Consider the following 13,097-nt stretch of genomic DNA (forward strand, 5'->3'; position numbering starts at 1 on the left):
CTGAGCTCGTGGCAGTAGTGGGATTCGAACCAGCAGAGTGCTGGTTTGACTTAACCACTTTGTTACAGCAGCTTATTTTTTATATCATTTGCCTGACGATATTGTTTACCTCCATGCAATGAAAAGCTGTCTGCCATCAACTTTTTTTTAAAAAAAAAGAATCGGCCCCATGCGAAGCATTGGAGCACTCCCACGGCCACCATGATGATGTCACTTCCGGAAGTGATGTCATTGTGCCTCAGCTGGGAGCATGCTTTGTGTGTGTGTGTGTGTGAAGAAAAAGGACATCAGTAAGTACCAGGACACCTCCCACCCCCTGCTGGTTACCAGGGAGATCTGGCAAGTGGCAACCCTACACGGAAGGTTGTTTGGGCCAGTCACTCTCAGCCTAATTTATCTCCTGATCTTTGTGATGAGGATAACATGGGGGAGAGGAGAATGAAGTATGGTGCTATGAGACCCCATTGGGGAGAAAGAGTAAGTATAAATGAAGTAACTAAATAAATAAATATACCTGTTTAGCATAGCACTGTTTGTCTATTCAGGATGGTTGGACACATTTGCTTTCCTTCCTTCACTGTTTGTCTGCATTCAGTGCAAAATAAATCCTGTTTAATATGAATGATTTTTCTTGGCAAAGAATCATCAGATTGTTTGGGACACTTGCCTGATGAGTTGTTTTTGTGAAAGAGACATTTGGGAATTAATCGCTATCTCTTATAATAGCCATCTATTATTATATTCGCCAGATAGTCCTAAGGAGATACACAAACATTTAAATATCTATGTCTTTAGGGTCACTGAGTAAATGTTACACCTTTTATAATAGTAAGCAGGGCTTTTTTCTGGGAAAAGAGGTGGTGGAACTCAGGACTGCACAATGACATCACTTTGGGTCAGCTGGAACAAGTGGGGAATTTTTTAAAATTTAAATCGTCCTCAGCGAAAATGGTCACATGGCCAGTGGCTCCTCCCCCTGATCTCCAGACAGAGGGGAGTTGAGATTGCAATCTCAACTCCCCTCTGTCTGGAGATCAGGGGGAGGAGCCACCGGCCATATGACCATTTTCAAGAAGTGCCGGAACTCCGTTCCACTGTGTTCCCGCTGAAAAAAAGCCCTGATAGTAAGTTTTATTTATACACGTTATTTATTTATTTATATGTGCTTTTTTTAAAAAAAGGAGCATGCTATATATTAAATACTTTTAAAATTAAACCTTTCACCATCTTTTTTTTTAACAGTCTTTTGAGTAATTCAGTTTGTAGTTTGTTTTCTTGACCTGCACTACAGCCTTCAATACATTTCCAGCTACATGCATTACCTTATAAGAGCGTGTATTTCAATCCTGGTATATATTTCTGTACATTTATTTCATACAAATATTTCATGGAATCTATTTTTCTCCGATTGTTATAAGTAGTGGTCATATGGCCTAAGTACACTTTACATTTTCCCCAAGTCCTCCCTGGGTCTCCACAATCAACTTGCGAGTTCTGTGCTATAATTAAGTCATAATATAAGCTGTTACTTATATGTTAAAAATGACAAAAACTGCTTCTTCATGTTTCAGGCTCCTGCAACCGATGAAGATAATATGGAGGATGGTTGCTCTCAGAAACTGGCCTCGGCGAAGTACCTTCGACTACTATTACTAATACTAATTCCATGCATTTGTGCCCTTATACTTTTGTTGGTGATCCTTCTTACATTTGTTGGTGAGTATCAAAAGAAAATCAACGAGATCAAAAAAGAGACACTCATTGGATTTTACCAGTCATTTAATCTGATAGGGCACAATCAAAGTTTAAGTGCTCTTTTTATAGTCTGTAGGGGGAGGAAAGACTTCAGATATTCATCTGCATCTTGATTGGCAAAAGTTATTACTATGCTAAATTTCATGAAGAGCTCTATGCAAACTCTTACAAAGGGGTCCCATTACTCATATATTTCCTCCTGTGCCTGACTCTAAGAGCCAAAACACACATTAAGAAATACCTAGGTTCAGCACGTGTTCTCTTACCTCAAGGTTTGCCGGGATCTGTAGGCGTCCTGGAAGCTTAAAGTAGGCGTCCTGGAAGCTTAAAGATCTGTAGGGGTCCTGGAAGCTTAAAGTCCTGGAAGCTTAAAGGATCTGTAAGCGTCCTGGAAGCTTAAAGGCGTCCTGGAAGCTTAAAGCTTAAAATACAGGCTCCTGTATTTCCCTTCCCCTTTTTGCTGCTCTGTAAATGCTAAACTTTAAGCTTCCAGGACGCCTACAGATCCCGGCAAACCTTGAGGTAAGAGAACATGTGCTGAACCTAGGTATTTCTTAACGTGTGTTTTGGCTCTAAGTTTGGTCTATGCTTTCAAAAGAATCATGGGTTACTATATATTCAGATGTTACTATTTTGAAATGTAAATTTCTGATCACATGTCAAAAAGTATGGAAAGACAACAATATACCAATATGGAAAAACCATGGCTTTTTGTGGTAGAACCAGTACTGAGTACTGGCATCTTTTGGGGGGCTCTCTCTTGTCCTGAGTGGGGGAATTGGTGGAAATCAGCGCAACATTATATATGAATACCAGTACTTTGTAAAACAAAAAAAATACCCTGGGGGGAAAAAACTATTCAAAGCCAATATTTCATGAAGATGGTGCTATCTTAGTTTACTCTCTTACATCATTTTAATGTTATGTTATTTATAGTCTGCCTTTCTCACTGAGACTCAAGGCAAATTACACATTGTAAGTCCATGAGATCAACAGCTTGGACATTCAATAAACAATACAATAATGTACGCATGGCAGAAATTTGAAAAGAAGCTTATAATTCAAATACAGGAATACAGTGGTGAAACATTGCTGAAGCAAAACATAAATAATTTAATGTGTCCTATTAAATGATTCAGAAACTTACCAGTAGGATAATATCTACAGCGACACACAGTACCCAGTAGTATAGTCTACAGTTCCTGTCCTTTTACCAATGCATCTCTGAACGATTTCCTTCTAGCACAGCTCTATTGCATGTGTAAAAAAGCCCTCCTGAATAATTCAGTTTTGCATAGTTTTGTGGAAAGCCAAGAGAGTGGGAACTTTCCTGACTTCTTCAAAGTAGGGGCCACGACAGAGAATGTGCTTGTGAGTGCAGCTGTTAATTTGGAGCATTGGCAGGATGGTCTCTGCAGAAGGCCCTGTTCAGATGAGTGAAGCTGCTGTGGATGAGCATAGGGGAAGACGGAGGCCTGAAGATATGAGGGGCCAAGACTATGAAGGGGTTCGTATGTGATGGCCAAAGCCTTGAATTGAGCCCAGTAACTGATGGGTAGCGAGCCTAAGCAGGCCTATTCAGAAGCAAGTCTGGAGAAGAACAGAATAATGGGTCCATATAGGGCAGGGGTGGCCAAACTTGCTTCATGTAAGAGCCACATAGAATAAATGTCAGATGTCTGAGAGCTGCAAGACATGATGCATTGAAATTACTTCAGAGGAAGAGGTGGGTTTGGAGGACTGCCCTGAAAGTGACATCACAGGAAGGGGTGGGGTTTGGTACAGTATGCTGGAAGTGACATCATTGGAAGGGGGTGGAACTTGGGAAGTGCCATCACCTGACCTTTATATTCCGCTATATATACAGTATAGGGGAGAAAGGTGGACTATAAATGCAGTAAGTACATGAATTTTATTTTGTGATACTTACTCCCAGGAAAGTGTCCTAAGGATTGCAGCCATCGGTTTTATGTCATTATCTGCAGCACATATATACATGAGTTAAGGATTTTGTTGATGAAAAAGAGCATGTTTACTTATAAGGATTAAATTATACCAGTTTTGTAGCCCAGGTTGTTAATACTAACAGGGAGCCCCCCCCCCCCCAAATTTGTCTGCTTAAGGACAACTGAACGCGATCTTCAAACTCTATATAACCAGGGCTCATTTTGAGGGGAATGTGCAGGAATGCAGTTCTGGCAGTTCCCCAAAGAGGTCACATGACGGGTGCCCACCTGATTCTCAGCAATTTTGGGCCCATTTCAGCCCAGATTGGGGCCGAAACAGCCCGGATTGGGCCTCTGATGGGTGATGGATCATTCTCCCACTCATCAAAGGGCATGGCATATGCTAATGAGGTATGCTAATTAGTTCCTCCAGCTCTTTTTCTAGGAAATGACCCGTGTATAACTAATATTGACATATTTTGCCTTTCATTGCCTGCACAAAATCCAGTATCCTCACTTCCTCCCCTCCATGTTGTACAATAGCTGAAGTTCAGCTGATGCTGCCCAGTACCAGTGGAGCTCCCCTCTAAATTCCTCTGTCAGTGGTTGGCTTCCGTGAAACTCCTTTCATCATTAAATGCCAGGAGGTGCCCCCCAATTTCCCTGCTTACATTACCATAATACACACAAGTCCTTCCAATATATAGTTAGGGCCTCACCAAAACAGGGTGTGAGTTTGAGGGAAACACTGAGAAAAAGCCTGGCTATGAGAAGCAGAGCCAGCTTAAGTGATGACAATCAAAGCTCCTACCCAATGGGTAGAGCACACAAAGTGACCAGTGGTCTGTGTCCTACTCGATGTGTCTCATCCTCCATTCCTTACAAGTATGGGCATGGGCAAAATCGCAGCCTGCTCCCATTCAAGGCAACTCTTTAAACTGCAATTCAGACTGCTGAATGGCAACTGATAAAGAAGCTCAGGACAATGCATCCACCTGGACTTAATCGAGACCTAGGCTTCCTGTCTCATTACCAAAGCTGATTTCTCCATACCCACCACACCTCTGCACACCCCACCCTATCCAATCATGCCTGCTATTGTCATTCGCTGGCTTTTGTCATTCAGCATCTGAAATCACTCTGCTCTCCAAGATATAAGGACAGATGGACTCAAAAGCAATTTAAACCCCTGAGTCATGGCAGCAAGTAACCCAGGCATGTGTGGCACTTACTCCTGTTTTTGGCAGGCATAAAGTATGTGGATCTTCTAGGAATCCTAATGGGTAGAGCAGAGGGCCTTCAATTGCCTTGTTGAGAGCAGGTCTGATGCTGCCTGTGGAACACAGCAAAAGCTACATCATGCCTTACTGCAAGAAGAGAGAGGAGATTGTATCTACAGAGAGAAAGGAGGCCGGCAAATATATTCAGTTTTAAAAAGTGAACGCAATTACCCTGTTGTAAGCTGGAGTTAAAGGGGAATTCAAGATCTGTAAATGTTGAGGCCACAGTTTTAAGTAAAACACTTTGACTATATTAAATGTTCGTTTGCATGGATCCAAAAAGAAATGTTTGCATGGTTAGAACTTGCAGTTTTCACCACAACCATTCCAGTGTGCATGGCTTTCACGTGTACATATATTTAGATTTTCCTTCCGTGCTTCTCCTAAAAGGATCCTTGTTTGTTGTGGAGTCACTTAGATTAACTAAGGAACTATACATGCAAAGATAATAAATGTATCTGGCAGGTATTTACAGAGGAATCGTTTAGCTCATTAATATGATTGCTGTAGTGACGGCAGGATGTGGGGGGGGGCACAGTTGTTAATAATGTGTCTTGTTGACATACATTAAAATAAATATTCAAAGTTAATGCAGAGAGATTTTATTACATAAATATCTGATAAATACCTGATGCTCCTTTAAACCAGAATTGAAATGAAATGACATTTTAGTGAGAAAATATATTTAACCCTCGGATCAGTTAATCTGCCACATTGGAATTGCAGTAATATGAATCTTTAAAGAGATCACATACTTCTAAAAATATGTTTATGCCATTAGCAGTTAAGGAGATGAGGATGAAGTTTATGTAGAGCTTTGCAAGTAATATTACTAGGATATTTTTGGTCAGTTAGCAGATTGCATTCTGATGCTTGCAATTTTTCTGATATTTAAGATGGGGGAGGATCTTTTATTTCCTAATCAATTGTTGTATTTAGCCTTCTTTTTTCTTACAAAGGTACTCTGTGAAATATTTTTTTCATCTTAATGAATTTTGACAGATGGCCTGATCGTGTTTTATCATTATCCCTTCACGCAGGTGCATTGGGGGGAAAATGCTTTTATTCAAATGGAAGTGACTTATTTGCAACGGATCGCGATAATGAGATTCCTGCAATTCCTTTTCCAAACATGACGAAAAGTGGTTCACCTGTAATTCCTTCAATGGACAACAACATACAGCCACCATCTTGGACCACAAACCCGTTATTTCATGCTGATCAAATACATCAAAATTTTAGTGTACATGAGGAAGTTGTACAGATTGTCTCACACACTCCAACACTGAAAACTGTTCCTACAGATGAAATAATTCTGACCAAAGGTCCTGGAGACAAAATGTGGTCATCAATCGATACACAAGAAGAAACTCTATTGTCCACTGACACACCCATCAAAGCCATAGACAAGATGCCTACTGTGCCTGTGTTAAAACCTACCAGTCCTGTTGTGCAAGGAATGGATTTGAAGAAAAGTAAGTTTATATTAACATGAATTCTAACTTAATTACACAAGAAATTCAAAAATATACAGTTAGTATTGTGTCTGGCATACTTTCCAAACACATAGGTACAACATCAGTTCAGGTAATTTTATCATACATTTCCTCATTTGGATTATTCTAAGACAAGATCTTCATTTAATGTTGAACTGTTCTTAGTTAGATGGCTCATTAGTTGATGAAAATATGATACATGTTTATACAACCAAATGTGAGTTATTGCAGATTTAAGCCTGTGAGGCAGACTATGTCTTCTTTATTTTAGGAAAATCAAAAGCAAATGTATGCCATTATGTAGCGCAAGTTATATAAAACAAGACATGTTGAAACAATTGGCCTGTTCATTTCATAAAATTGCTCATTTGTACAAGTGCCGTTGTTATTGAGAGTTGGCTGATAACTAATAGCTCCAATCCAACTAGTTAGTCTAATCTAAGTCCTTTTGAATTCAGTGGAATTAGATAGCCCCATAATTTACAGTCTCCGTCAGCAGAGTTGCATCCTATGAAGTTCACTGATGTCGATAGCATTAGAAAGGTGTAACTTAGGATGGCAGTATTTAGGGATACTCAAACACTGGCTGGCTGAAAACAGGGAACCAATTGTCCAACCATCAGTTCACTATAAACAGTCTGAGCCTGTTCATCAGGTCACTTTTCAAGTATTCAAACATTATGGTGTGGTGTAATTGGTGCTGTTTCATGCATGCACATTTTCACAGCATCCAGTGCAGTCTTACCTCCTCCCTTGTTGCTCCATGCTGCTTGACAGCCAATGGTATAAATAAACGAGCAAATCTGCTGACCACCAGTTAAAAATAAATACTCTATTTATAAGAAGTCTTATTATTAGGTGTTTATTGATATTATTTGCATATGCACATTTTCACACAGCCTTATGGGAGTCATAGTTCCCCCCTCCATATAATTTATTGAACTGACCCAACAATCAATAGAATCAATTGTTAGTTGTTGTGGATTTTCCGAGCTGTATGGCCGTGGTCTTGGCATTGTAGTTCCTGACGTTTTGCCAGCAGCTGTGACTGGCATCTCCAGAGGTGTAGCACCAAAAGACAGAGATCTGTCAGTGTCAATGTATAGAGAAGATGTTAGCAGGTAATTTATATCTACGCAGGAAGGTGGGTTTGGGCTGAGTCATCCTGTAAGTGGCTGAACATAGACTAACTCAGGACACAGTATCTTATTCCAGGACACTAAAATACTGGACAACACATCCAACTACTTTGTCAGATCTCACAGGGAAGCCATTGAAATTCATAAGCATAAGCCCAATTTCAACAGGAAAGAAGAGAGTTTAAGAATGATTAGGGCATGGTTTCCAGTCCTGAAAAACACCAGACTAACAAAATACTCTACATCTTACAATAGCCCTGCAGATAAGATAAGCGTATCAACCACCAATCCATATGCAAAAGAACCTTCTCAGGATACATTAGCATTCCACACCCTGGGAAACTCTTAGAGGATGACTCAGCCCAAACCCACCTTCCTGAGTAGATATAAGTTACCTGCTAACATCTTCTCTACACGTTGACACTGAGAGATCTCTGTCTTTCGGTGCTACACCTCTGAAGATGCCAGTCACAGCTGCTGGCAAAACGTCAGGAACTACAATGCCAAGCCCACGGCCACACAGACCGGAAAATCTACAACTAACATTCTCTGGCCGTGAAAGCCTTCAACAATATATAGAATCAATTGTGCTTACTGAGCAAATGCAAAAATTCCCACAAGGCAAAGAAATTAAACTCCTCACAAGGAAACAAAACTCCACCACCCACATTGTTTGAAAGCGGTTTGAGGTGGTTGACATAGACCAGCTGTTCAGTTTATGGAACCTGCAGGGCTTTTTTTGAGGGGGAATGCTCTGGAATGGCAGCTCTAGAATCTGCCCACGTGATTCCTTCCTCCTTCGGCCCCGCAGGCTCTGCAAAGGAGGTTTAGCTACTTTGAGTTCATTCCGCTTTCTTTTCATGGGGGTGGGTGAGGCTGCGCATGTATGTGTGTGTGTTGCTTTCATTCTTTTGTTGACTGAAGTTGACATTGTTATGGTTCCCACAGCATTTGAATGCAGATTGGTTCTGTGTTAGTTAAATATATCAGTTATGGTTATTTGTATTCGTTTAAAATATCAGCTATGGCTATTCCAGTTTTATGCTAGGAATGGATAGCTGTGTCCAAGTCACAGAAGGCTTTCATCAATATATTCATCAGTATATAGGTGTTCTTATGTTTTAATAGCTGTAATTCAAATGGTTCTCCCCACCCTCAGCTGATTAACATCACTGAAATTGCAGTGGATGTATGGGTGTTAAGGAAGCTTTTATGAATATTGTTTGTCTGGGACATTGGAATATTTATGAGCATTTCACAATGTCACAGCTTAGCCATTGGTAAGACAGAGTTGGCAGGCAACAAAAAAAGCCATTTTAAACTAAGTATAGATCTAATGCAACTAAAGTTGAGTATCTAATTTTGATTTGCTCCAGTAAAGCAAAATCCTCCCTGAAAATTTGAAAATGCAATTTTCATTAGATTATGAATTTCAGACTGTGGAATTCTGAGAAAGAATTTTGGAATTTTTTTCTACGTTGGCTGAGGGAATCTGTTAGAATTTAGATTTGTGAGATGGGTTTTGGATTTTTAGAGGCTCCCTCCTTCTTGCATATTTTAAAATATGATTCTAAAGAAATGTAATGTTTGGGGAAGGGAATGGAAGATTTCACTTTTTGTAGAGGATAATAGTGTAATTTTCCAAGCTTACTAACATGTATTTCGTCGTAATGCATTGCTGTAGTGCAAAAACAATATGTGTCAATCAATGTCATAAGTATCAATCTCATAAATACTTCATGCACTACATTTCATATACAACATTAATAAATAGTAAAAGAAAAAAACCCTGTCTCATAATAGTGTAATTTTCCAAGCTTACTAACATGTATCTCGTCGTAATGCATTGTGCTGGGTTCTGGGCACTTCCCGGAGTGATGTCACTTCGGGAAGCGACGTCATCACACATTTCCAGGAGCGTGCGTGCTTTACGCGCACGCATGTGATAATAGAGAGTTCCACCACCTCTTTTCCCAGGAAAAAGAGCCCTGGGAACCTGGATGGATAAAAGCCATGTGGGATGAGGGCAGTAATGTTAGAAATTCTATGAATGAGATGGCAAATAACTATTGGTTTTCACTTAGTGTACTGTTCACTTGCATATTGTGTAAAAACTACATGAGGAAACAGCTGCTATAGACTGCATCAACATTAACAAAAAGCATGAATCTTTAGATTTGCTTTATCTAGTTGTCCACTTCTAGGGCTTTTTTTCAGCGGGAACGCGGGGGAACGGAGTTCCAGAACCTCTTGAAAATGGTCACATGGCTGATGGCCCCGCCCCCTGATCTCCAGGCAGAGGGGAGTTTAGATTGCCCTCCGCGGAGGGCAATCTCAACTCCCCTCTGTCTGGAGATCTGGGGGTGGGGCCACCAGCCATGTGACCATTTTCTCCAAGGGCAACCCGCTGAGTTCCACCACCTCTTTTCCCAGAAAAAAAGCCCTGTTCACTTCCCTTTATTTTGTTTGTTTTACGGAAGGAAAGATTGGATTTTGGAAGAAACCTTCCAAAAATAATAATGTACAACAGCCTACATTTATTTGGTAGTCAGTTATAGGGTATTCCATGTAATAGTTATTAATATATAATAATGATTAGTTAGAAGCCTCTAATGAAACCTGTTTTTGTCAAGCAGCAGGTTTATTTGGCTGATGAATAACATATAGTACTTGGGAACACAATTTATATCTTTAGGGTGCAGAATTTTCTTTCCCTTTGGCTAAGAAGAGCATTTCTAAAGTGCAGACTGTAATAGCCTCCCCCAAGAGTATCCCAAAGATAATGAGGATTGGTTGTGTGTGTGAGAGAGAAGGCTTAACTCCCTTGCCTTCCCCTGGAAAGCCTTGGAATGAAACAAAAGAGAATGGCTGGGAGCAGAATTGGACTCCTCAGTACAATCTCCCTGAAACTTGGGAACTCTTTATTGGGCAGGAAAGGCTAGCTTCCCTGAAGATTTGATGGAGTTTGCTTGAAACATGCCCCCCCTCCCAGTAGGTTCCCCTGTAGGGAATAATGGCCTTATATATTTGGGATTCTCTAATAAAACCAAATCTAATTAGAGAATTTGACTAGAATGTCAGGTATAGCAAAAATGTGTGGTGTTCCTGGTATCCAAATAATTTTTGTATTGTTTTGCTGCACACCCCTAATGGTGACCATGGTCTGAGATCTTTAAAAGGAAAACAAAAATCTTTGTCTACGAATCTCAGTTCACTAGAATTTCCAGGGACTGGACAACAATATATTAAAGCACTAAAGAGTGTTACAGAACTAAACAAAAAAGAAATAAATACATGAGACCAGGGCTTTTTTTCTGGGAAAAGAGGTGGTGGAACTCAGTGGGTTGCCCTCGTAGAAAATGGTCACATGGCTGTTGGCCCTGCCCCCTGATCTCCAGACAGAGGGGAGTTGAGATTGCCCTCAGCGCCGCAGCACGGAGGGCAATCTCAACTCCCCTCTGCCTGGAGATCCGGGGGCGGGGCCACCAGCCATGTGACCATTTTCAAGAGGTTCCGGAACTCCATTCCCCCGCGTTCCCCCTGAAAAAAAGCCCTGCATGAGACTAACTAAGCATTGGTGTTACCTTGGTATTCCATTTTGTGGAATGGACACAAGCCCATTGGAACTTAGAAAATAGAGTTTGGTCAGCACTGACTTCACTCCGTTTCTCCCCATCCCCTGGTTCTTGGCTTGAGCACCAGACCTGCCCTTTTACCCTTTCCTGTCCCAGCTGGTTTGAGTCCCCACATTTGCTGCTTTGTACCTTTTCTCCAATCAAATCAAGGTGCCTGTCACAAAACCTTTCTGGCCTGAATCAGAGTATCCGAATCAGAGTATCCCTCTGGCCCCTTGGTCAGCTCCGTTCTGCTTATTTGTCTCCATAAAGGAAACTCATCTCTTCTGAAATCTGAGGAGTTTGTTGGCTTGTTTCCAGGAAAATCAACGAGGGTACCTCCGATAGACACTCCGTTAGAAACCCAGCAACTCAGGAGGTGTTGATTCTAATGCAGTATGAAATATATCCAATTTAATAAAGTGCTAAGTGCAAAAACAATATGTGTCAATCAGTGTCATAAGTATCAATCTCATAAATACTTCATGCACTACATTTCATATACAACATTAATAAATAGTAAAAGGAATACAGAACTAGCAGCTATATAATCATGTGCATAGTTCATACAGTGTCTATACAGGCATGAGTCCAACTGGTGAGGAGTCCATATGTCAGATTCAAGGTGCAATAATGGTGGAAAGTGGCTTGAAGCCGGAACTCTTGCTTTGAGAACCACCAAAGGCCGGTCGGATGGAAGCGACCTTGAGCTGAATCTCGCTTGTTTCCAGGAAAGACCGTTTCCTCTGAGATCAGGGCCCCTTGAGTGTTTATCAAGGTATCCTTCATTCCTCTATCATCGCACAGATATGTTTTCATATAAGCATCATAGGGAAAGTGAACTATAGAAAGGCACAGGTGTCTGAATTAATTTTTGATAGTAGTAATAATGTTAGAATTTGCAGGCCCTCCATGTGTTGACTTTTTATAATTTTTGTTGCCTCTAGAATGTATCAAGAGGATGACAATGACATACTGTTTTTTCATGTGGATTGTTCTAATTTTTCATACAGTTTTACAAACATTCTTTGCTTGCCTCCATTGCGTTACACAAATATACTGAATATACATAGTGAAAATTATCAAAGCAAATTGGCATATCGTTCAGGATTTACCAGGTTGTAATTGTACACCGAGAATAGGCTACAGGAGAACTAAGAGTTTAAAGGATCTTTTGGTGCACTGAGATTTAAAGATAGTGTCCCTTAAGGAACTTGCCACATGGCCATTTTGCACGCGGCAAAGTCTGTTAGTTAAGCACTAATTTAAACTTTTTCAAGAATCCCTGTACAGGAAGCCCTCTTTACTCTAAGAATTTTTCAACTTGCAGAACTGCCAGTGTGGTGTATATTATTCAATGCACTTGCATTTTAACGTACATTGATAGCACCACACGCCCCATAAGAATGTGGATACAGGAACACCTCTCTAAAATTCGAACTAGAAGTAGAGAGGTACCCTTAGTACAACACTTTGAGACTCATCGTGAAAATGAACGTGAATTTAAAGTTTCAGTGTTGGAGGTTATTAGATCAGTAGACAATATAACTAGAAGATTACATCAGGCAGAGGCACAATAGATATATAGAATGGACAGTCTTGCTCTGGGAGGTCTAAATAACGAAATAGACTTTACAGTATTTCTGTAATAAAAATGTATTGCTGAAGTCCTTTTCTTATAGTTGTAACTTTAAATGAGATGTTGTAATTTTAAATGAAATGTAACCTCTTCAAACTTTGATGTTGTTAATGTAATTGGATCCCTTTAAATCATAATGATTGGGTGATGATCACACCATTAAATGTGGTGCAGCTAATTGGGGCTACACACAACAGGAAAATGGGTGGCTAGTATGTGGTGTAAAAT

General features: G+C 40.3%; 1 protein-coding gene across 1 annotated transcript in view; it reads left to right on the forward strand.

Moving 5' to 3' along the window:
• Positions 1-6,056: 6,056 nt before the first annotated feature.
• CORIN (corin, serine peptidase) overlaps positions 6,057-13,097 on the forward strand; it is a 160,361-nt gene continuing 153,320 nt past the window's right edge. Inside the window, exon 1 of the mRNA XM_054990136.1 lies at positions 6,057-6,456. Within this exon, the coding sequence (XP_054846111.1) occupies positions 6,114-6,456 (343 nt within the window). The 5' untranslated portion in view covers positions 6,057-6,113. The remainder of the gene's footprint in view (positions 6,457-13,097) is intronic.

Source organism: Eublepharis macularius, chromosome 10, assembly GCF_028583425.1.
Source record: "Eublepharis macularius isolate TG4126 chromosome 10, MPM_Emac_v1.0, whole genome shotgun sequence".
Classification (NCBI taxonomy): Eukaryota; Metazoa; Chordata; class Lepidosauria; order Squamata; family Eublepharidae; genus Eublepharis; species Eublepharis macularius.